The 23,404-nt window shown below is 42.0% G+C and overlaps 1 protein-coding gene across 3 annotated transcripts in view; it reads left to right on the top strand.

The window, feature by feature from the left end:
• yeats2 (YEATS domain containing 2) overlaps positions 1–22,885 on the top strand; it is a 29,500-nt gene extending 6,615 nt beyond the window's left edge. For 2 of the 3 annotated variants that reach the window (XM_074687928.1, XM_074687926.1), the window contains exons 12-30: positions 687–854; positions 1,831–1,922; positions 2,641–2,826; positions 2,933–3,161; positions 3,292–3,450; positions 5,914–6,047; positions 9,558–9,704; positions 10,014–10,205; positions 13,138–13,510; positions 13,603–13,737; positions 14,247–14,384; positions 14,628–14,766; positions 15,062–15,138; positions 15,229–15,308; positions 16,117–16,321; positions 18,288–18,523; positions 18,603–18,677; positions 18,891–18,964; positions 21,563–22,885. In XM_074687928.1, coding sequence (XP_074544029.1) covers positions 687–854; positions 1,831–1,922; positions 2,641–2,826; positions 2,933–3,161; positions 3,292–3,450; positions 5,914–6,047; positions 9,558–9,704; positions 10,014–10,205; positions 13,138–13,510; positions 13,603–13,737; positions 14,247–14,384; positions 14,628–14,766; positions 15,062–15,138; positions 15,229–15,308; positions 16,117–16,321; positions 18,288–18,523; positions 18,603–18,677; positions 18,891–18,964; positions 21,563–21,671 — 2,948 coding nt within the window. In that variant the 3' untranslated portion in view covers positions 21,672–22,885. The remainder of the gene's footprint in view (positions 1–686; positions 855–1,830; positions 1,923–2,640; positions 2,827–2,932; positions 3,162–3,291; positions 3,451–5,913; positions 6,048–9,557; positions 9,705–10,013; positions 10,206–13,137; positions 13,511–13,602; positions 13,738–14,246; positions 14,385–14,627; positions 14,767–15,061; positions 15,139–15,228; positions 15,309–16,116; positions 16,322–18,287; positions 18,524–18,602; positions 18,678–18,890; positions 18,965–21,562) is intronic. The other variant, XM_074687927.1, reaches the window with a different exon arrangement.
• The last annotated feature ends 519 nt before the right edge of the window (positions 22,886–23,404 follow it).

Genomic DNA, 23,404 nt, shown 5'->3' with positions numbered 1-23,404 from the left:
AGTATTGTTTCTAAAAACTGACCACAGAACAACCGTACTCTTTTATGCTGATAACAGGTTAAATATAGTGTTTAAAAAATGCTAATTCGTCTGAATGAATGGAGCTAAACGCTGCTTCTGTGGTCAAATTGCGTGTGCATCTTTATGATGATGTAGACTGATAATCCCTCTATACACAATATAAGTTTGTAAGTAAGTAATAGAGTTTTTCATTTATAAAAATGGCTGCCAACTATGATGTCACCAAGGTCATCTTTTTCCTCATTTGCTTTGGTGATAGATAGCTGTATCATCATGATGTTATTGATTTTGATACTTAATGCACACAGAACAGTGACACTGGCTTACCATAGTAATCAGACGTGCTTCCTGTCACCCTGTGTCTTTTTTTTACTCCTCATTTGTCAGTTTGATGTCAAGAAGTAAACTTCTGAAACAGGATCTAATGGGTTGTTTTGCTTATAATGAAACTCAAATACCTCCAGTTATTTTATATGAAACAAGGCCACAGAGGGTTCTTAGGATGTCGATGTTACACTTGAACATAACTTGTCAGTTTTGATTTACATTTTTGATGTTTGCTGTGCCCTACTTTGCTCAGTTAGTTTTCCTTTTTTTGTCTTAAGCAAATCACATCCTTGAAAGCTCATTTTTGAACTTCTCATCTCTATAATTTCCACCGTCAGGATCTCCCATCTCCACCCCGAGCCACTCCCCACTGCCCCGCACACCCACCACCTCCACCCCGGTCCACAGCAAGCAGAGCTGTTCGTCAGTGCTCAACAACCCTTACATCATCGTGGACAAGCCAGGCCAGGTGATCGGCATGGCTTCCTCATCTGCCGCCTCCACAGGTACTCCCACTCCCACTCTATGTCAAAGTGCTGCGCGAAATCGGATGTGGACCGGCAGCAAAATCTAGAAGCAGTGTCTGAGCCGCCCACATGAAAATTTAAAAATGGCAATCAGAAATGCGCTCTGTAGCTAAAACGATTATGAGCACTATGCCCCAGAGTTGACTTTGTTTTGAAATCCCTTTTTGGTATTTTTCCTCTTCTTTTCTTCTCTTTTTACCCCTTTGATTCAGCTCTTAGGACTTTATCCCATCTCTTTTTTGCATCTCTTTTGTTTCTGTTTTGTGCTCATAAAGTCAGATGTTTGGTGAGCCAGCAGGATGGATACCGGATGAGAGGTTACCATGGTTACAGAGCAGCTCTGCTTCGTTGCCAGATTAGGAACATTGCACTCAACACTCAAATCAAGTTTTGTTTGCCTTTATGTGTGTATGCTTCCATAAACAAGGTGTGCAATTATCTGGAAAGATGAGGAACAAAGCGTGACTGTCGGCTGTGTCGCCCTGTCATCAGGCAGAGTCATCTAACCTCACAGAGGATGTTGTCTCACATCAGCAGCGTCAGTTTATATTCCACTTAGTTGCCCTTTCCTCTTAGACTGCTCACCCTCCTTCTCAGCCACTCCCACACTTCCTGCTTAAAAGCACAGCTTACCCAGATCTGGCTGCAGGACTGGAGCTATTAAGTGATGTTTTATCAAGCTGATGTGGGTGTTGTGGCTGATTCACCAACTCGGGGATAAACACATTTTAAGCAGTAGGTAAAGAATGAAACTTCAGCAGTGCTGGGCTGACGTAGAAAAACCACAGCTGCAGCCAAAGCTCTGCCTTTAACTCACATGCTGACTAACCCTGACAGGTAACAGTCACCTCACACATAAGTGTCCTTAATATCAGTGGAAAGGAGCTGCAGTGAACAAAACAAGTGTCATCTCCTCCCTGACTTACTGCTTGTTTTTTGTGTGAACACTCCACAGGAAGCCCTTCAGCCAAACAGTCAGCTGCACACGGTACACGCTCTCCTGCACCCAAAGTTCACACTGGCACCTTCCTCTCCTCAGGGGTGAAGGTGAGTCGAAGCATCTGTGAACATGTCCCTCCTTTACATGAAATCTGATGACTTAAAGCATCTGTTTCCGCTGATATAGAAAGAAGGTCTCTCCCTGTGGTATCTGTGTCTTTAACAAAGCAGGGTGGTATTAATAGCAGGCCTGGGTGCTATCTTCAGCAGATGCGAGTGCCTCGGTGAGCGATTTAAATGGGACATCACTCTAAAGATAGGAGGAGGTGCAAGGAGAATTGCACGGTTCTGCTACACTCAGTGTCAATACTGCATTGTAAAATCCTCCATCTTTCATATACTCGTCGTCATCATCCTCGAAGACTGAGGAATGATTTCACTCAAAATATCTGTTTGATCAAAGTCATGTTCTCCTCCACTCTGCCGGAGCATCTGTTGTATCACTAGACTCCAGCGAAGATAGGGACAGATGGGAAACATAAAAACATCTCCTTGATGAATAAATAATGAAACTGATTTTGTGAAATCTGTTTTGGAAAACAAATGTCTTCTCACTTTTCCGCTGCCTGCAGCCTCTTGGTAGAAACGAGGAAAATAAGTTGTACAGTAAAACTCTGTCACATGAGAAACTGAGTTATACATTTTTGATTAACAAGTTATTTTTAGACTTATGATAGCAGCTGCTGTGTCCGCAGAACCTGTTGATCTAAAGCGGTATGTCCATCCTGCAATCATCCTTTTCTTCATGTGCACTCCTCCTGTGTAGGTTATTATTAAGCAGGAGCCCGGGGAAGTTTCCACTCAGCAGCAGCAGATGGTTTCCACAGTAACCAGCCAGCAGCAACCTGCCACTACAGCAGCACACCAGTTTGTTGCAGTAAAAGGAGGTCACATGATCTCCATGTCGGCTCAGAAGCAGACAGGAGGGCCCACAGGGGCCACAACTGGCAAGGTCTCAACTGTTTACACCCAGATACACGCTAACTGTTTCTCTTCAACACTGATAATCTTGACAAGAGTTACTCAGAAAACACACCTGTCATTTGTCCCGTCTTCAGATGTTGGGCATTCCTGTCAGCTCCACGCTCCAGTCTGCAGTCAAACAGGTGGCGATCAGTAGTGGACAGATCCTGGTTGCCAAAGGAAACCCGTCTGTCTCTAAGGTGATGAGTGGAAAGCAGGTTTTGGCTCAGGGAGTTGCCAAAGCCATCGTCAGCGGAGCTGGGAGCATCTCTGGTCAGCAGGCGACAGGCAAAACGGCTGGTGGTTCAAGCGGCAAGAGTGGAGGTTAGAGTTCATGAACACTTTCATTTTGCAGAGTTTGTTCTGTAGATAAAGTATTTTCTTTTTCATTACATCAGAATTGAATCACACTTTCAGTTGTGGATGATCATTTCCTTTCTCTGTTTGTTCTTAGTGATGGCTACACTTCAGCTGCCAGCCAACAACCTGGCCAATTTGGCCAATTTACCTCCAGGCACCAAGCTCTACCTGACCACCAACAGTAAGAATCCCTCAGGGAAAGGAAAGCTGCTCCTCATCCCGCAGGGAGCTATCCTCCGAGCCTCCAGCACAAGTGAGAACCCCCACAACTAAATCCATTTTTTAGGAAGCAGATATTGGAGTTTTGTTGTTGTTTTCTAATTCTTAACAAGCTTTTGTGACTGTTGTACTCAGAAGACACATAATTTACCAACAGGTTAAGACTCTTTTTTGCATTTGAACTAAACTAATTCAAATAAAGGCCAGTTCACACCCAAGACTCTTGATAAGACTAACATAAATAATCTACTACTTGGAAAGCACAGATTTTAGAATTTCAAAACCTGCCGTTTTACACCAGTTTGTCTTCTGTAAGTGTAGAGTGCTACAGGGATGGTTCAGTTTATGAAAAAAATCCAAACCATTAGGTTTTCTTCTCTCGGTTTGAGGCACATGTGCATTACTAAGTTTGTGTTTTTTATTTTCTTCATTTTACTACTCAGTTTTACGTGAGTATGTAGCTCTGATCATATGCATGTGCAACTCGAGGTGAAGGAGTACAACAAGACACTTTGTGGGGAAGCATGTGTGTTGTTTACATGACAAGCGAAGAAGACAGTTAGAGGGTGTACCTGTGGCTCCAATGACGGCAGAAAGAAAGTGGAGGATAAAACTGAGACTGGGTGTTGCCAGCTATCTACATCTACATGTAATGATTTTTCAGACCCCTCTGGCAAGTTTTTTTTTTGAAGAAGACAATTCTTGCGACTTTTCTGGAGTTTGGAGAATCTGAGGTTAAAGCGTGTTTTGATCTCAATGGTCAGCGTGTGTGAGTTCCTCCCCTATCCAAAACACAGACAGACAGTCCTCCTCACTCACAGCAGTCTCTTCCTGTTGCTCCAGAGCAGACAACTGCATTCACATGAATCACGCAGGTTTGTGTCTCATGATGGTCACTTCTGCTGGTCCCCAGCCCAGATAAAGGAGGAGGGTTGATATTTAGACATTAAAAAATGAAGAATGGACAGAAGAAAGTTATTTGTAGTTCTAAACATATTTATGATGTCGTGTTTTACCTGTTTCCTGTCTCTCCTACTTTATTTCTCTTTCCTACAGAGTCCAGGACAATTACATGCAAATGGATTATCATGCAAATTAGACAGCAGCTCCATTAAGTGGCTTTTAGTGACTTCTGATACAGCCAATAGAAACTTTCCTTACTGAGGAGTTGGCATGTTGAAACTAACGATGGGGTGTTAAAAACAAGGGATAGACCGATTGTCGGCCAGGCTGATTATCAGGGCCGATATTTGGCATTTTGGGGCATATCGGCATTGGCTTTTTTTTTAATCCGCTGGCCGATAAGAAACCAAATCCAATCTTTATTGTTTTGGCTCTGAAGCAGCCGTGCCGCTGTCTGTAGTCACTTCTCAGTCCCCAGCACTGTCCCACCCACTGTACCATCTGATTGGTTTCAAGCAGAGCCATGGCTTGGGTAACAGCCAATCAGCAGTGAAAGCTGTGCACATGCAGTGCTATCTCTCTGAATGCAGTTTGTTTTGTTAAAATTTTTTACGCCAATATTTTCACTTTACTGCAAATTAATATCAGCTTCAAATATCGGTTATCGGCCTCCTTGCCTACTAATAATCAGCATCGGCCCTAAAAAATCCATATCGGTCTATCTCTAGAAAAAACAATAGCAATGTACACCGAACTGAACTGAAAACAGTGACCACAAAACTGTGATAAGAGCTGAACTATGTTTTTTGTGAACTGTTCCATCCCTTGTGTGCTAATATCTCAGCCACTTTTTCCAGCAATGCTTTATAATGGTTTTATTTTTTGCAGTCTTCAGTATTGAGCCTCATTAGAACAGTTAATGGTGTGGTTACATAAAGATCCAAACTTCAGTCTGAGAATACTTCAGCATCTTATGCAGAACATTTCGCAGCAATCACTTTGATTTTTTCAATTGATGCTGTGTCCTTGTGCCCTCGTACTCTGAAGTTTAACTTGTATCTTTGGACTGGTTGGGGTCTGGCTGACACTGATTCATGAGTGTTCAGGTGACTCAGTACCCAGGGTCAGCGTTCCCAGCCAGATAGCTTTTGCCCTGACATTTCCTCTGTGCCTGGAGTCGTAGATGGCTGTATTAAAAATGTCAATGCTCCTGGCTCATTATAAAGTTCTGGGAATGAAAAGAGACCCTCTGCTGAAGTGACTTACACATGCTGTCTGCTACTTTTCCTCCAGGACAGTGAGACAGTCACAGTCATCTGTTTCCTCCTCGCAGTTCATTTGATGTTACTGTGAGCCAGAATCCCTCACCAAGCATGCTTTGTAAATTGAGATTAGATAAATTTAGCATCACTCCATTCTTTACCCGAAATACAAATTTCACACCAGTGAACTGACACCACTCTGTCGCTGCGTGTAGTAACATACGTCATTTTGAGCAGCTTGAATGGAAAGATGGGCTGTGATGTGATATAAAGAGTAACAGGATTGTTTTTCAGATGTGAGACTGATGTGAATTCTGCTGTCTGTAATTTAGGTCAGCAGTCCCAGAGCAGCTCGTCAGCAGGCGCTGGGGGCTCTCAGACTTCCTCCTCCTCCTCCTCTTCCTCTTCCAGCAGCCTGCCTTCCAACCTCTCCTACACATCCTACATCCTCAAACAGACCCCACAGGTGGGTAGAAGCTCTTTAACACTGCGACGGGTACCTGAGAGACGTTCATACTCTACTATAAGTATTTCTCTTTGATCGCTTGTGTCCCAGCGTGAATCTCAATATTATCTGCAGCATATTTAAAGCATTGCATCACATGCTCGATCAAAGTCTGTGAAAACTCTCATGCTGTCTTTTAAGTGCACAAAATATGTTTTAGATTCCATTCCCATTTGGCATGAACAAAGTTTCACGCACAATATGCAAATGTGATTTCTTCTCCTTAGTGACTCTCAGTTATTTTATGTTCTTAATGAGACACATTCATTACATCAGCAATGATCCTGCAATCTCCTTCAGAACAGTGTAGTCTGTGCATTTAGCTCACAGTAAGTGATGAAGGTGTCTGCTGAGGTTTACATCTTTGTATTAAGGGAAGATCTGGGCCTGTATGCATGGCCAGTCATCACACAAAGGGGACTGTTGGTCTTTACGCACCATTATGGATCGGCCCATTAAACCATAGCCCCAACCACATGCACAACTGCAAATAATTGGCCAGTTAACTAATGACCATAACCATGAGAGTGAAGTAAGTGTAGAATATCATATGTTAGAGGAACCAACTGGAAAAACCCCTACCCAACAAATTTGAATTGTGCATGAACACTACTATTCATAAACAGCAATAAACACATGTCTTTAGCCGTGGAAATGGAGGCTTTATAAGAAGAATATAGAATGAACAATTAGCTGTCATCAACTAGTCAGTCAAAGACAAACAAAGAAAAGGGGAAAGTTTGGGTACAGATCTTGAACAGAGTAAATGTGTGTGTTGTTTCCAAGCTCACAGTACAAGACCTCAAAATAAAATGAACAATATGAAAGCTGCTTTGCAGAAGAAGCATCACAGCAATGTCTACAAGCAGTTGTTTGACTAACTCCTACCTTTTTACCAAACACATCTTGGAAGGACCCAGACACATAAAAGCAGAGAGCCAAGCAAACTTACAAACCTGACTGCAGCAAGCCTTGCCTGTTTGAGACTTTGATCGTCTCCCTTATCTCATATGTTGGCTGAAAAATGTTGTCACCTAAACTTAAATTCAATTGCTGCATATTTTTACATCATCACACTTTTCCAGGGGATTGATTTTAATCCCTGAATATTTAGGGATGCACAATACTATCGGCACGTCATCGATGTCGGCCAATGTTGGCTTAAAAATAAAATATTGGATATTGGATATCGGCCAACACACCAAATTCCACCAATATAATAAACTGATAAAATAATGAGCTAAAGCTGCAGATACTTTTTAAACTTTTTGTGATTTTGTTTGCACCAGAGATGGGTACCGAATTAGGTACTTTTATAGGTACCGACCAAATTCAGTCAAAAGTACCAGGTACTGATTCACATAAAATCGAAAGGTACCATGTTTAGGTACCTAAATGCATCCTTGTGACAGTGAGGGAGTGAAAGAGTAGGTGAATTTCCATGCTGGACATGAACACAGCATTGCAAGTTTATATATTGAAAAATAAATATGTTAAATTGAAAAAAATATATTTTATTATTAAAGAAGAAATTAAAGAAATTGATATTTTTTTGCCGCATAAACAAAAAGTACCAAAAGTTGGTACCGTTGAGTACCAATACTGATTGCCAGGTACCGGACATCGGAACTGTACTGTTTCAAATGTTAAAGGTACCCATCCCTGGTTTGCACACTTCAGATTGAGTAGTCCCATATTTGGCTCCTGTTTTAAGTTAAACTTGAATTTAAGCATCAGTCTGTAAGGTACATGTACCTGACTACTTTAGGCACATTAACAATTAACCACAGTAAACCATTTTATTCAATTTGGGTTTAATTGGTGTAGAGTTGCATGAGACTTGCATGTTCCATGTGAACAGAGGTTATGTTTACTGACTGCCAGTTGTGAAATTGGCCAAATTTACTCTGGTTGTGGGTGATGATGTGATTTTCTCAGGAAAAGCATTGTCCAGCTTTCAAGTGTGATTCATCTTTTTGATTTTTTTTTGTTTGAAAGCAGTTGTCATAAATAAATATACAGTTTCAAGTATTTTTCTCATTTTGCACAGGAAATGAATATTACATCACAAATGAGATAAGATTATGCATCATCATACAACATGCTACTCCCAATACAGAAGAGAGTTTATGATCTCTGCAATTATTAGCACAGGAGAAATATCAGTATGGGCTAAAGGAGTCGTTGAATATCGGCCTATCAGATATCAGCAAAGCATCATCTCTATAAGTATTCATACTTTTCGGATATTTCATCTTAGACAGTAATGCATGAACATCACATCTGCCGTCTGTCAAACAGCTGAGCACTTGCGGCATTCCTGTCATTAACGCCTGTCATGTTGTGGTCTACCTCCATTAAATATAATGCTCTGTTGGAGCATTAGCCTTGCTTATGCAAACCACTTATTGATTTTTTTTTTTCACCATTAGTACAAATTGTCCATTTTCATCACTAATGGCTGGGCCCTGTATATTCTTTAAATAGTCAGTCTGTGAAATGAAGAATCTGTTAAAAAAAAAAAAAACATTTACAAAACTCTTCTTTAGATAGGCAGGGATGATATGTGCAGTAAAGGGGTCTTGCTCTCCCTTTTCAGGATTCTAATTTGCATAACCACTTATTCACTCTTTACGGTCCTTCAGTTTGCCTGGTTTTCATCCCAAAACATCAAAAAGATGACCAAAAATATTAACTTGAAATGTTTATATTGATTTGATTTACATTTGTGTTACATACAAAAAACATTTGTGCCCAGAAACAGTCATAATATCTAGACCAGCGATTTCAAACTGGTGCCATAGAGGGCCAAGAGGCTGCAGATTTTCTTTCCAACCCAAAACTCCACCGGCTGATTCCACTGATTACCTCACCTTCAAGCAGAGAGCAGGGGCTAATCAGTGAAATCAGCTGGTGGACTTCTTGGTTGGAAGGAAAACCTGAAGCCTTTTGGCCCTCCATAGCACGAGTTTGAGATCCCTGATCGAGACCTTCAAGACCAGCATGAGATGTAAGCTAGCATTGAAGCCCAAGTGTTCACAGGTGAAATGTGTGAGACTCCTTAATACAGATTGATTTAATATGACACAAGTGATCAGGGTTTTTTATAAGTTTCCTTTCAGTTGTAAAAGTAAATATCCTTATGGGACTTTGACCAATCAGAATCAAGTATTTGACACAGCCAGGTGATTAGATAGAAAGCTAAGAAAATGTGTTATCTCTCGCAAGACCTGTTAATTTCAAATGAGGGTATTTGTGGTTTGGGATCACAGAAAGGTGAAAGAGTTTGTATAAATCAGACGTATTATTTTTTATCTTTACGCTTTGTATTACATGAAAATGTAATATGGAATTCTAACCAGCATAGTTTCAGTCTCATACCACTTCCACTTGCTTCTGTTGTTGTGGTGTTGATTTAGAGCTTGATGGACTTCTGCTTTAACCCTAATCCTGCTGGTTCACGTTACACAGGGAACTTTCCTGGTTGGTCAGCCAGCTGCAGGTTCAGGAAAGCAAGGAGCCTCTGGTTCAGCCAGTCACGCAGCATCATCTTCAGCAAATGTGACTCAGCAGGCCATCCGGGTGACAGCTGGACAGAAGGCGGCCATTCTGGCTCAGGTGAGTGTGAGGAATGTGGCTGAGGGCAGGACTTCAACATTTGTTTGTCCCTGTTTTTGTAACTGTGAACATGTGTGTTCCTTCAATGTCTTAAGCCCTGTTTTTATGCAGTTACAGTCAAGAAGTAGGAAATAGATCAAACTCAAGGCTTCAGTGTCATTCTCATTGGTTTTTGGTGTTGACTTAATGTACTTTTTCATTTTAAGCCATGCCCAGTTTCAGCACATTTGCATAGATTGTTGTTGTAATTGGTCGATAAATGTCTTTCCTGAAGTTTTGGACTTTAACTGTGTGGTCTCTGATTGTCAGGTGGTGGGCAGCTCCCAAGGCGCACAGGTGAAGTTGTCCGATGGCTCAGTTAAGACAGTCACAGCAGCTGCAGCAGGTCACTTGTCTAAGCCGGGAACGACCACATTGAGGATGACAGGCGGAGTCATCACAGCCGCAAGCTCCACCCCCAGCTCTGTGAGCGCTGCAGCAGCTGCGGTCGGCCAACAACAGGCGAGTTTATTAATTCTGATCCTGACTCACAGCTGTTTCTTCTGTAAAGGAATGTTTTTATCCTTAAAAAGGCTGAAAATTTCATCAAATGCTTTAACAGCACTGAAGCTTTTAGTTAAATGTTCAGTGATTTTACACTTCTAGTTGAGCTGAGAGACATTTATTTATTTGCTGCTGCACTGTGAATACATGGTAAACAGACATGAACCAGTGTGAGTGCAGTAAAAAGGCCATCTTTGTAGATGTCAGAGAATCAGAGTGTAGAAAGCGAGTGTGTGTGAGAGGAGCCCTGAGCAGCTCCCCAGCAGTCGTCTGTTTGGGTGATTACAGCTTCAGAGTCATCGGCCTCAGCCTGATTAACTTAAACAGTAACACACAAGAAAAACCACTTCCTGGAAGTTTCAGCATGTGAAAACAAATATGTTTTTAGTGTGAGGAAGAGGAAACATGTTACCACTCAGGAGTTGTTGGTACTGAAAGGGAGAGAGATAGCTTGCTGAGTTTACTGTTTTAGATAAGCTGCCCATTCAGGATCGTTAATTGTGTAATTTGGACTCACTGTGAGGGCGATGAACTCTATTGTCTTCAAGAATTCCATAAAACCAGTGACCTGATTGATACACTTCTCTCTGAGAGCTGCACGGTGCTGGAAAATAAACTGAACAAGAGCAAGGAAGACAGATCACAAAAAGTCTTGAGTCCTGCAACATCTGAAGGAAGGTTTCAGTGCTGTCTCTCTTTTGTAACCAACAGTTGATTGTTAATAGAGTTTTACGAGGCACTTTTCAACTGGAACAGTTTTAGCAACCAGTGAGGAGTTTTTGTCTTTTTGGGAAACAAACTAATATTCAAAGTGATGACCCACAAAAATTAACAGGACCATCAAAAACATAATTACAATTTCTATTGTGTATGTGTCAATGCCGTTGCAGGCGCTTGGTAGTAGTTGTGCAGCCAGAGTCAACACAGCAGAGACTGTGAGGGATTCTGGGAGAATCTGAGTGGAGACGGTCGACAAAAATAATAATTTATTTTTTCTTTCGAGAGTCTTATCACTTCTTGACTCCACCTCCCGAAATATTTTATAGTCCCCGAAAAAAATACACAAGAACGGCAGCTGTTGATCATCGTTAAGCGTGATGTTAATCCTTGTTTTTAACCTTGTATAACTAACAAAAACAAAACTTTCAGAAAAAAAGAGGACTTTAATACAAGACAGCCATGTAACTTCATATTAACACAACAAGCGGGTGTAAGAAACATTTCTACGAGGTGTATTAATTTTTAAAAGTTTGACCACAGCCCATCTGAAATGACTGGAGAGACTGATTTTTTTTTACCTACACTGCAGCCAGCCACCAGGGGGAGCAGTTTTTGTGGAGACCTCACTAAGAGAAGCTTACAGTCTATTGTTGATGCTTATGGCAGCTGCAAGGGGGAAGGTGTTAAAAAAGCTCTTAACAACCATTCCAATTTTTATTTTTTTTTTACATTTTCAAACAAAAAATGATTTACTTAAGTATAAGAGTTCAAAAGGATTAGATTTAATATTAGGGAACACGCCTTATAAGGCTTGTATGTCACTTTGATTGGAAGCATCTCCTGAATGAAATTGTAGAGTTGTACATATCATTTCCCCAATGTTTTTGCCTGTCATATTGCAAAGTTTTCAGAAAAAAGCAAAACAAAAAAAATTATGTGGATTTATTATTCTATGAATTTCTATTTTTAATAATATATTTTTATTTTCTATATCATTATTGTCAACGTATTTAATTTGTCTAAATTTACTTCAGCCCTGGCAATCATGTTACAAGGATCACAACATTTTTCTTTAAATGTTTATAATGTATGACTTAGGCAGTTATGCTGTTAGACGAATGATACAGAGGACCAAATCAACAAAATGGTGAGATGTATCACTTTGTCAATAGGGGGCACCAAAATTGACATAAATGTAAAGTTCTGTTTACATTTGGAAGATTGCCCCGTCAGCAGCTGGTGCCTTGTCCAGATTCTCAATGAAAAAGCTGATTGAAACAAAAAAACACACAAAAAAAACCAGACCCAGTTGGTATCTCTCATAGATAATACACTGGTTTACCCATACAACCCCATTTTGATTTAAAAAAAAAACAAAACCATCTTTTTTGACTGGATAAGGACAAGATGTGGATCCAAGAATGTAACAATGTAACATAGGCACATGTAACACATGAGGCTGTAATTTGCAGATTAATATTGTGCATAATATAGTAATAACTAATATGATAATAACAAATTATTAACCACATATAAATACTATATAGTAGGTAAAGTTATGACGTAGTACACACAGGCGGCCACATCCAGTCTAAAATTATAAGACAATGCAGACATGCTGCATTCTGCTACTTTTCGAGTGTCTACTTGAAGTTGGCTCTTGAAGTCACATACACACCAAGCCAAAGAAAGCCGTTTCCACTGCAGCAATGAACATATTAAAAGCCTGGTGCAAAAAATGTCTCTGTCTGAATCGCTAATTTCACTATCGGCACTCACTGTATGGGGGTTGAATCTTTTTCTAACTCGCTAGTTGAGAGGATATTAAAATCGTGAGTTTGCCCAATCAGAGGCACAGCTCAAAGCTTGTGTCAAATCTGATATGGCCGCAATAGCCAAATTGCTTCAGAAATCCATTTCAGAAACAGTCAGGTGACATTGGGGAGACTATGTCCGTTTAACATACAGTCTATGAGTGCACAACAGTAATAACAAAGTAATAACACCATTGATAATACAGTGAATAATTTAATAAAACAATTTCATAGTAATAACATAGTAATGGTAAGTTTGAGCTCTGATCAGATGGCTTGCATCTTCTAAATCTGCTTTTATGTGTTTCTTTCTGTACGCTGGTTGATAGCTGTGTGTTTCTGTTTGCTCTGTGCAGGCTGCTGACTCTGGTAAACCTTCCTCCCAGCACCACTCTCTGCTGGTGGCAGCCAACCAAGCGGCGGTGATAAGTGCAGCTAAGAGCGCCAGTGTGGCTGCTGGAGGCAGCCTGTCAAAGTCAGCGGTGGCCACCTTGGTGAAGGGTGCTGGCAACTCCGTCACGATGACGAAGAGCGCCGCTGGTTCAACTGGAGCTGTGGTTACGGTCGCTAAAGGCGTTACCAACATGCCCGTCATCAGCATGTCCAAGAGTGCAGCGGCAGGGACTGTGGTGGGCACCCCAAAGAGTGGTGGCTCATCATTGGTCGCTGGAGCTTCAGTGGTCAGTGGAATGGCAGCAGGAGGAGGAAAAACAGGTGCAACTCTCTCAGGTATGAGAAGAAATTTAAAAGATGTTAAAAGAGACATTGCTCAAGTCCAGCCACACATCCGTTGTTCTCATCATCTGTTGTGTCGTGTCCAGGTATGCTGAAGATCCACTCAGGAGGTTCCAGCTCTCAGCAGACCGTTCTTACCATCCCTGCCAACCAGCTGAAACAGCTCGGGGTTGGCTCAGGATCTGGAGGGCTGCAGACCATCCTCATGCCAGTAGGGAAAGGTGAATACACAGGAGACAGCACAGAAATAAGCCTCATCATTCAGCTCATTTGAAGTCTCTTTTATGACCTCAGAAATGTCTGCCTTCCAGAAAAGAAAGCGACTCGGCCTAAAAATGTAAATGACTTCTTGGAGTAGATAAAAGGAAGCAGGAAGTGCATTTGAATAAAACATGAAGGAGCATTGACATTGATCGCTTTGTTGCTGCACTACATTTTTTACTTCAAGGTCCTGGAGAAGAAATGCTGAAATAGAGCATGATGTTTCAGAATTGATTTAAGGAGTGTGGGATTGTAATCCCTGACACCAAATTTACTCGGTTTGTCATCCTGGAGTTTGATTTTATCACATATTTTGATTTATGGTCAGGAAGCTCCAACATGTGGATTTTCCTATCTCCTAGTAACTCATCTTCCCGCCCTATCATTTTTCATCCTACTGTGAAGCCCATTTACCTAATGGGCCATTGATCCATCCTGTGTGTGTGTGTGTGTTTTCTTCTGTGTATAGTGGTGTCTAAAGGCCCAGTCTCCAGTGCTGCTTCCCCCTCCTCTTCTTCCTCCATCATCCCTGGAGCGGCTGGAGCTGGAGCCTCCTTGAGTCCTGTCAGCCACGTGTCCCCCTCCCTTGCCCTGCCTCTGGCACAAGGTGAGAGGGGTCCACACCCACTCTGCCCACTCTTCCCACTCTCCTCTTTTTCCCCACTTCTGTCTTTTATTCTCAAAATCCATTTTTCATTCTGTCCTAATTGTCCAGCTCAAGTGCCGTGTTCGGTATTTTTATGAGACAGTCTGAAGAATATTCAAGCAAAGTCAGTCACTCTCCAGCCTCTTACTGATGTGGATTTGTTGTCATGAATCTCTCTGTCTCTCTCTGTCTCTGCTGCCACAGTAAAAACAGAGCCAGGTGCCAGCACAGCTGTCACAGCTGGTCCGTCGCCCCCGGTGACCGCTCCTGCCCATGTGGCCTCTGCAGCGACCACGGTTAAGCAGGAGCAGGGAGCAGATAACACTGCTCATGACCTCATCAAGTAAGCCTGAGAACAAATCACCTGCCACTTCACCTTAAAGCTATTCAGCTGAGAAGAGACCTCATTTATTGTCTGTTCAACAGAAAATTACGATTGGGGAAACAGATTGCAGCAGTGTTTCATGTTTCTTCCTAAAGCAGTAGCTCCATTTTTACTCTCCTGATTTATTTTTTTTACAGCTCTCACACAGCTTCCAGCATATTAATGCAAGGCTTTAGCATCACTTTATCTTGCCAGCTACTCCAGTGAACATTTTCTGCTGGTTTATACCTGATGTTTGTGTTTGCCTCCTCAGCACTGAGCACATAGAGACCATGATGCAGCTGCTGACAGCTGTGGTTAAGAAGTTCCCTCTGATAGTGGCAGAAAAGAGTGAGTGAGCTCAGCAGAAATACCTTTAAACATGCTAATCCGACGCGTTTGCTTCAAGCTCTTTAACTCTCTGTTTGTTGGTTTGATCAGCTGAAGACTCCCATCCGTTCTGTGCCTCTTCGACAGAGCAGTATTACTCCTGGAATATTGGGAAGAGGAGAGCATCTGAGGTGACTTTTTTTGATTTCTCAAAGCAGAAACAAAAATGCAAAATTACATAACATAAACATACATATTTCATTAATTGCTGAAAGTTTACAGACTGAATGCTTCAGAAAAACTTATTTAATTGGTTAATCAATAATAAAACCATGCCAGCCTGAATATTTAGATGTGCTTCCACAGGATTCTAAGTGGAACGGTTGTGTTTTTCAGATAAGTCTCACATTAACTCCACTCCCTTGCTTTGCATGCGGAGAAATCACCTTCAATGAAGGTTTCATTTAACACAGTTTATGTCTCCAAACCGCTCACTACCAGCCCCCTCCAGGTTCCAGTGCGAGGGCGTCTTCAGTGCCAGTGATAATTTGCATTGTTTGCAGTTTTCTGCTCTGTGTAATCCGTCTTGGTGCTCTGTGCTGGACGCCTGACTCAGCGAGCTTTCTGCTTGCATCATATCGTCCCATCTATCTGGTCAGATGTGTATCTCTGCCTGAATGTCTCCTCTCATCTCTCCTTAATGTGTTCATCAATAGCTCATACAGACTGGCCCGTGTCGTGGCTGCCTGTTTTACTGCTCTAAAGGCTCTCAGATGAGCCCAGACGTGGATATTTATATCCAGAGGTCACTCATTCACCTCAGGGACACAGAATTCAAAGCACATCAAAAGACAGTACAAGGCAGGCCGAGCTGGACTGGAGCGACAGATTTATGCACTTTGAGGCTTTGCACTTATGAAATGTTAATTTCTCTGCATAAAGTATCAATCCACTGCCTGAGGAGGTTCATGTAACTCATACCAGCTTCTCTGTGTGTAGCTTCAACGCGCGGTGGCTGTGAAGCGGGTCGTTCAGGATGTGTTGGACCGCTCACCCCGCCTGCAGGCTCTCACCCCCCCAAAGACCAGAGAGGTGGTGCAGTGGTGCCGGCAGAGGGGCTACACCCCGCCTGACCTCGAGCCCCAACGCAGGAATGATGACGAGTCCATCGAGGACATTCTCACGCAGATTGACAACGAGCCTGGTGAGATTAGGAGAATGTGTGGTACTTCACTTTACTCTAGATGTACAGACCTGATGAAAATCTTAAGACCAGTTGAAAAATTACTAAAATTTACCTTTTGCACATTTGGATCTTAATGAGGTTTTAAGTAGAGCTACAACATGCAAAAGCAAGAAGGGGGAGTGCGACAAAAAACACTTTGAAAAAGTAATTTATTGAAAACAACAAGTAAACTGTTTGAGACCGTTGCTCAAAAAATTACAAAAACTCCAAACCAGGACAAAAGTTTTTCTCAGTAGGACTCAGTGATGAGTAGCTCCATTGTTCTTGTTAATCACTTCAAAAATTCATTTGAACATGCTTGTTGCGAGTGTTTCCAGGAAGCTTTTGGGAACATTGCTCCAAGTGGTGAAGATGGCTTCATGAAGGGCTTCAACTGTCTGGAACTGACGGACATTTTTATAATCTTCCCTCGCCATCAATCCCCAAATGTTCTCTATTTGATTTAAGTCAGGGGAACATGTGGGATGGTCCAAAGAGTGATGTTATTCTCCCTGAAGAAGTCCTTCATCAAGCCAGCATTGTGACCTGCAGCGTTGTCCTGTTGAAAAATCAGCTGTAACCACACAGATCAGGGCCCTCAGTCATGAAGGATGCCCGCTGCAACATCTGCACGTAACCAGCCGCCGTTTGACCACCCTGCTCCACCTGAAGCTCCAGTGTTCACTGAATGAAAAAGCCCCAGATCATGATGGACCCTCCTCCACTGTGCCGGGTAGAAAACATCTCAGGTGGGATCTCCTTGTCATGTCAGTAACGTTGACGCCATCTGGACCGTCAAGGTTCATTTTTCTCATCAGAGAATCAAACTTTTTTCCACCTTTCAATGTCCCATGATGCTCCCTGGCAAAGTCTAAACAGGCAGTTTTGTGGCATTGAAGGAGATGAGGTCTTGTTTTTAAAACCCCTTTTCCCGCAGATGCCATCTCATGGTTATTGTGCTGCAGTCGGCACCAGAAAGGGTTTTAGTTTGGGTGGAGGACCACCCTGTGTCTTGACAGACAGCCAATCAGATCCTCCAGCTCAACGCAGGTTTTTTTGGGTCTACCACTTGACTTTTTGGTTCCATAATGCTCAGGATCTTTCAGAAAATGTAGGATGACTGTCTTACTGCGTCCAACCTCAGCAGCAATGACACACTGCGAGAGGCCTTGCTTATGGAGCTCGACGATCCGACCACGTTCAAGAAGAGACAACTTCTTAGCTTTAGCCATCAGGAGGGACTGACCGTGTGAATGCCTGACAGAAAATGAACTTTTTGAGCAGATTTTGGCTTTAATAGCTGTTGATCTTCAACTTTTCATCAGGTGATAAACAACCTATTTCAGGTTTTTTTTAATTACAAGTTCCAATGTTTTTTGACACTCTCCCCCTTCTTGATTTTGCATATTGTAGCTCTACTTAAAACTTCATTAAAATCCAAATGCATATTCTAGCAATTTTTCAACTGGTCTTAAGATTTTGATCAGGTCTGTATTTGCTTGTTTTTTCACAGTTTCACACTCTCCTCGTTTTTGTCTGGATCAATATTATCTCTTCAGCGATGTGTATGTGGGTGTAGTGCCTCTGCAGCTTCCAGTTTGTCCAGTGATGGTTTTGCGCAGTCCAGTGGTGTGTGAGGCAGCCTCAGTGTTTGTGTTGCAGCGTGTTTTATTCACAGGGGCTTCTCATTAATTCTGTCTTTTGTCTGTAAAGGGTGAGAGACGAGGCTTCTTATCTCAGTGAGTCACACACCAGCCTGAGTCAGACTAGATGATAATGTGTCTGTGTTCCACTCATCCCTCCTTCTCGCACAAATAACCTGATTTACACTCAGCCACACATGAAGCAGCTGAAAAAGTCCTGATTCGAGTGCTGTTTCTGCTCCACTGGCCTGCTACTGCCTGTGAAATGGTGCGTCTAATGTACGTCCAACTCGGCTCCACAGAGTGCCCGACCACCCTGAGCAGCTGCGAGGAGCTGGTGCTGCGGCTGGAGCAGATGCAAGCTCTGCTGAAGACCGAGCCGGAGGAGGCAGACGATGAGATAGTCGACATTGTCACGGTGACTCCCCCGTGCCAGAAACTGAAGGTCAAAGAGGAGGAGCAGGAGGCCGACGCCGAGCCCAAGTTCTTCTTGGGACCCTGCACGTCAGCCCAGTTTGTCAGTGACACGGCCCAGGAGGTCAGGAATCCCGCTGCAGTTTTATGGAGCTGAACTTTAACAGAAGCAGATTTATTACATTCTCCTTTGTCTTTCTCAGATCGGTGTGACCTTCCAGCCAGTGGAGATGGAAAAGAACGTGTTTGCTCCGGTAGTGGAAGCCATGATTCTGAAGGTAGGTCACTGAACTGGCCTGAACAGAGGAGATGGAGTTACTGTATCTCATTGTTATCTCATCATACCCTTGAACAGAATGATAAATCTGATATGAAATGTGCACTCTCACAGTTTGGCGTGTTTCACCTTGCACAGTTCAGAGAGTGGGCTTTCTTTGTGACTAATGGTGTGTGTGTGTTTGTGTGTGTGTTTGTGTGTGTGTGTGCTGCAGGCTACTGAACAGTTTGCCAGTGACGTCCTGAGAGAAGCTCTAGCTGGGGCCTACGCCAAATCCCCTCAGAACAGGTCAGCCTCTGTTTTCTGTTTTTTTAATTTTGCCCTCTCTAACATGCGGCCTGCTTAGTGCTCCTATTTTTTTTTGCTTTCATCACATTCATCAAATCTGGGCCAGGTCCAAACCAACAGACTGCTTCTGACGTTTTTCTACTTGTTCCAGATAAACTGAATGATTAAAAAAAAAGATATTCAGACTTATTAAAAATAGCTTAATCTTAAACACAGCACATTTTTTGATATGAGGAAAATATTGCTGTTCTAGTATGAGTCAATGCCACATACATAGTCCATCTGCTGTAAACACACATTAGATTGTTTTAAATACATAAGTCCACAGCTAAAAATAGCAACCAACAAATGTGTTTTTCTCCGTCCTTTTTATGGAACCCTTTGTAGTATGAGGACTGAGTTTGGACAGTTTAAAGAGAACGACTCACTGGTGTGATTTATTGATGCCATGTCCTTTTAAAATGCTCTCAAAGGATACGGCAAAAAGCTCCAGTTACTCCTCGTAGTATAAAATATAAAACCACTGCTTGAATAAAAGACTACGATTTTTAAGTAGTTATGATTACGATTTGGCGGTGAGGAAAAAAAAAGACCACTAAAGACAACTTAGCATTTCCTGATCTGTAACAAATGTTGAACTTGTTTTAATGTTTTGCTTGTAGAAACAAAAGAGATTTGGTTTGTCTTTTCTTTAACTAGTTATTTCTTGCTTCAGTTTTGTATTAGGAAATTTTCTTTTCCACCCAGGTATTTTTTTTTCCATTCATAAGATCTGTGACAGCAGGACACTGAAATGATGCAGCATGTAGTGCCTATCATAAGTATTCATCCCCTGGATGTTTTACCCTTAACCAACCCTTTAATGTCAAAGTAAAAACAAATTTCTACAGAGTAATGTCAAGGAAACAAAAATGGAGAACTAAACATGTTTGCATAATTATTCATCTTTTAGAAATCTTTTTTTCACTTTGACATTAAAGAGTTTGTTTTTTTTTAAATAAATTTTTGTGTACAAAAGACCATGATTGATTTATGTAACCAACAAAAGGGTGAAACAGCCAAGGGGGTGAACACTTGCTGTCGGCACTGTACACTCACCGGTCACTTTATCAGGCACACATGTCCAGCTGCTTGCTAACACACATTTCTAATCAGCCAATCACATGGCAGCAACTCAATGCATTAGGCATGTAGACATGGTCAAGACGATCTGCTGCAGTTCAAACCGAGCATCAGAATGGGGAAGAAAGGTGTTTTAAGGGTCTTTGAACGTGGCATGGTTGTTGGTACCACATGGACTGGTCTGAGTATTTCAGAAACTGCTGATCTACTGGGATTTTAACCAACAACCATCTCTAGGGTTTACAGAGAATGGTCCCAAAAAGAGAAAATATCCAGTGAGCTGCAGTTCTGTGGGACAAAATGCCTTGTTGATGCCAGAGGTCAGAGGAGAATGGACAGACTGGTTGGAGCTGATAGAAAGGCAACAGTAACTCAAATAACCACTGGTTACAACCGAGGTCTGCAGAAGAGCATCTCTGAACGCACAACACGTCCAACCTTGAGGCAGATGGGCTACAGCAGCAGAAGACCACACTGGGTGACCCTCCTGTCAGCTAAGAACAGGAAACTGAGGCTCACACAGCAACACCAAAACTGGACAATAGAAGATTGGAAAAACGTTTCCTGGTCTGAGGAGTCTGGATTTCTTCTCCACATTCAGATGGTAGGGTCAGAATTTGGCGTCAACAACATGAAAGCATGGATCCATCCTGCCTTGTATCAATGGTTCAGGCTGCTGCTGGTGGTGTAACGGTGTGGGGGATATTTTCTTGGCTCACTTTGGGCCCCTTAGTACCAACTGAGCATGGTTCAAAGTCCACAGCCTACCTGAGTATTGTTGCTGACCATGTCCATCCCTTTATGAGCACAGTGTACCCATCTTCTGATGGCTACTTCCAGCAGGATAACGCTCCATGTCATAAAGCTGGAATCATCTCAGACTGCTTTCTTCAACATGACAATGAGTTCCCTGTACTCAAATGTCCTCCACAGTCCCCAGATCTCAATCCAATAGAGCACCTTTGGGATGTGGTGGAACGGGAGATTCTCATCATGGATGTTCAGACAAATCTGCAGCAACTGTGTGATGCTATCATGTCAATATGGACCAAACTCTCTGAGGAATGTTTCCAGTACCTTGTTGAATCTATGCCACCAAGGATTAAGGCAGCTCTGAAGGCAAAAGGGGGTCCAACCTGGTACTAAGAAGGTGTACCTAATAAAGTGGCCAGTGAGTGTATATTCAGGGTGCTGTTTAGTGGTCCGAGTGTGCACCCCATGTAAAGAGGCTCCAGTCTTTGTTTCTCTGCTGGGGTTGTGTTGGATTCCCCCACCCTCTACTCCCAATTTTTCCTCCCTCTGTCTACAGCTGTCCTTTTTATTGAAGACAAAAAAACCCTCAAAGATATATGATAAAACATGTCATGATGCAGAATTCATCAGTATTCAGAATCAAGTTAGCAATGCCCCCTGAGCAGACTGAAATATGTTCCTTGTGCTTTGAAAATATTTAAAATCCTCACTTTGTGATTTTAGGGCTCCACGAGAGATCACAGCCATGAACATCCATCAGGCGGTCAGTAGCATCCCCACCTGTGACTTCCTCACCAACTCGCACATGGGTTACCAGTCCAAAGACAACTGAGATCCAAGACATTTGGAGACCTACAGAGACACAAAGACTGTCTGAACAACAGAGATACTCTGATGTGGGAAGAGTCACACCTGGATGTCACCTGAGGTTGTGCAGTGATAACTGATGTCCTGCACTCTGTAACTCGATCACAGGAGTGCTCTGCTGGTTCCTCACAGCAGCAGAGTAACAGATGTGTGTAATACTCCAGGTATGGTAACATTTAGGTCCTTATGAAGTAGAGGGGCAGTGAGGGACTGGTGTTATTTGATTTGAAGGAGTTGTTGTGCTCCCACTTACCTCTGAACAGGATTATTTCCAAAATGAAGTGTTTGGCTCACAGGAATGAGTAAGAGCATCACAAACATCTCCATCACTACAAACATCCTTTGTTGCATTCTGGTTAAACCTTGCAGATGTAATTATGGCTCTCAGCTCTGCTGTCTGAGGCTCGTCTGAAGACGATGACTGATTCATGTTTTTAGGTTTCAGACAGATTAGGTCACAAAGAGCTTCATCATGTTGGAAGTTCAGAGCGCTAAAGTCTGAGGAATTAATGTTATTATCATTGTGAGTCCAACAAATCACTCTCAATACATGTAGTCTCTCCTTCACAAACTGGGCCTGACATGTTTTAAGTGTTTTTAAGAGTTCTGTCAAACAAACAGTATGTATCAATCATGTATAATATAAGCAGTGTGAATGGTGATTCCAAAATCCAGTTTTATTTTTTTATCTGCTATGAATAACTGTCAACATTCATGTGCTAACAAGTGAATATGTGAATGAAAATGTGGATACTCGTGAATGCAGTCAAAACAGAAGTATGTGAATTTGATGGCGTGTGTGTGTCAGTTGATATAGTGATGGCAATTCTGTACGATGTGGAGCCTCGTAATTTGTTGATATCTGGATGGTTGAAGAAGTATTTGGAGGTGTTCTGAGTGTTTGTGAAGCCTGTTTGACCACGTTAGAGCGTAAGAAACCCAAACATGTTTTTCATGTTTTAGTGCAAACCAAAAATATCAATAATATTCTTGTAATAAATAAAAAAAGCAGTTGAAAGCATTTCTTGTGAGCTGACTCGTTACTCTTTAACACTGATTTTTTCGAACAGTCTACAGAGTAGAGTGCAGTGGTTACCTGCTCTGCAGAGCAAACCAGGTGTGGTTTATGTATTGCTAGGGGTAAAAATCAGGCTGGAGTTGTAACAAGAGTACAAGGGCATCCCAATAAATAAGAGCATTGTGTTCTGAAATGAATTTGTAGTCCATTGAGATGCATCTGTAGAAAAAAAAAATTGACGATAAAAACAGATTTAATTCTTTATATCTGCTGATGCAAACGCCACAACTTTTTCAGGAGTTGAGGTTGTACAAATTAGGTTGTACAAAAAAACAAAAAACTTCTAATGAAATAAAAGGATTAGGGTTGCTCTCTCTTTGTCCGCTTCTTGCAATCTTTTTGTCTCTTTTTCGTAATCTTTGTATTTGGAGTTGATTATTACTTTGTATGGCTCATTTGTTGGTCATGGAAACCAAACTTTTTGTGGCTTCAGTGATATTTTTACTACTTTTTCTCCTGTGTTTGTCTGGAGATCCTACATGTAACCATGGCTGCATTGTGTACATGTAAAATCAGCTTTTGGCAGCGTGTAGCATGTCAATGCTAACTGGTGCAAGGCCTGATGTCTTCCCACAAGGTGAGGAGAAGGAGGTGAGGATGATGTGCTGGTTCTCAGGTGT

Source organism: Halichoeres trimaculatus, unplaced genomic scaffold, assembly GCF_033239565.1.
Source record: "Halichoeres trimaculatus isolate MK-OKI-2021-1 unplaced genomic scaffold, fHalTri1.1 fHalTri1_scaffold_15, whole genome shotgun sequence".
In the NCBI taxonomy this organism is placed as follows: domain Eukaryota; kingdom Metazoa; phylum Chordata; class Actinopteri; order Labriformes; family Labridae; genus Halichoeres; species Halichoeres trimaculatus.
Note: the sequence above shows the minus strand (reverse complement) of the source record. Positions and strands in the feature narration are given on the sequence as shown.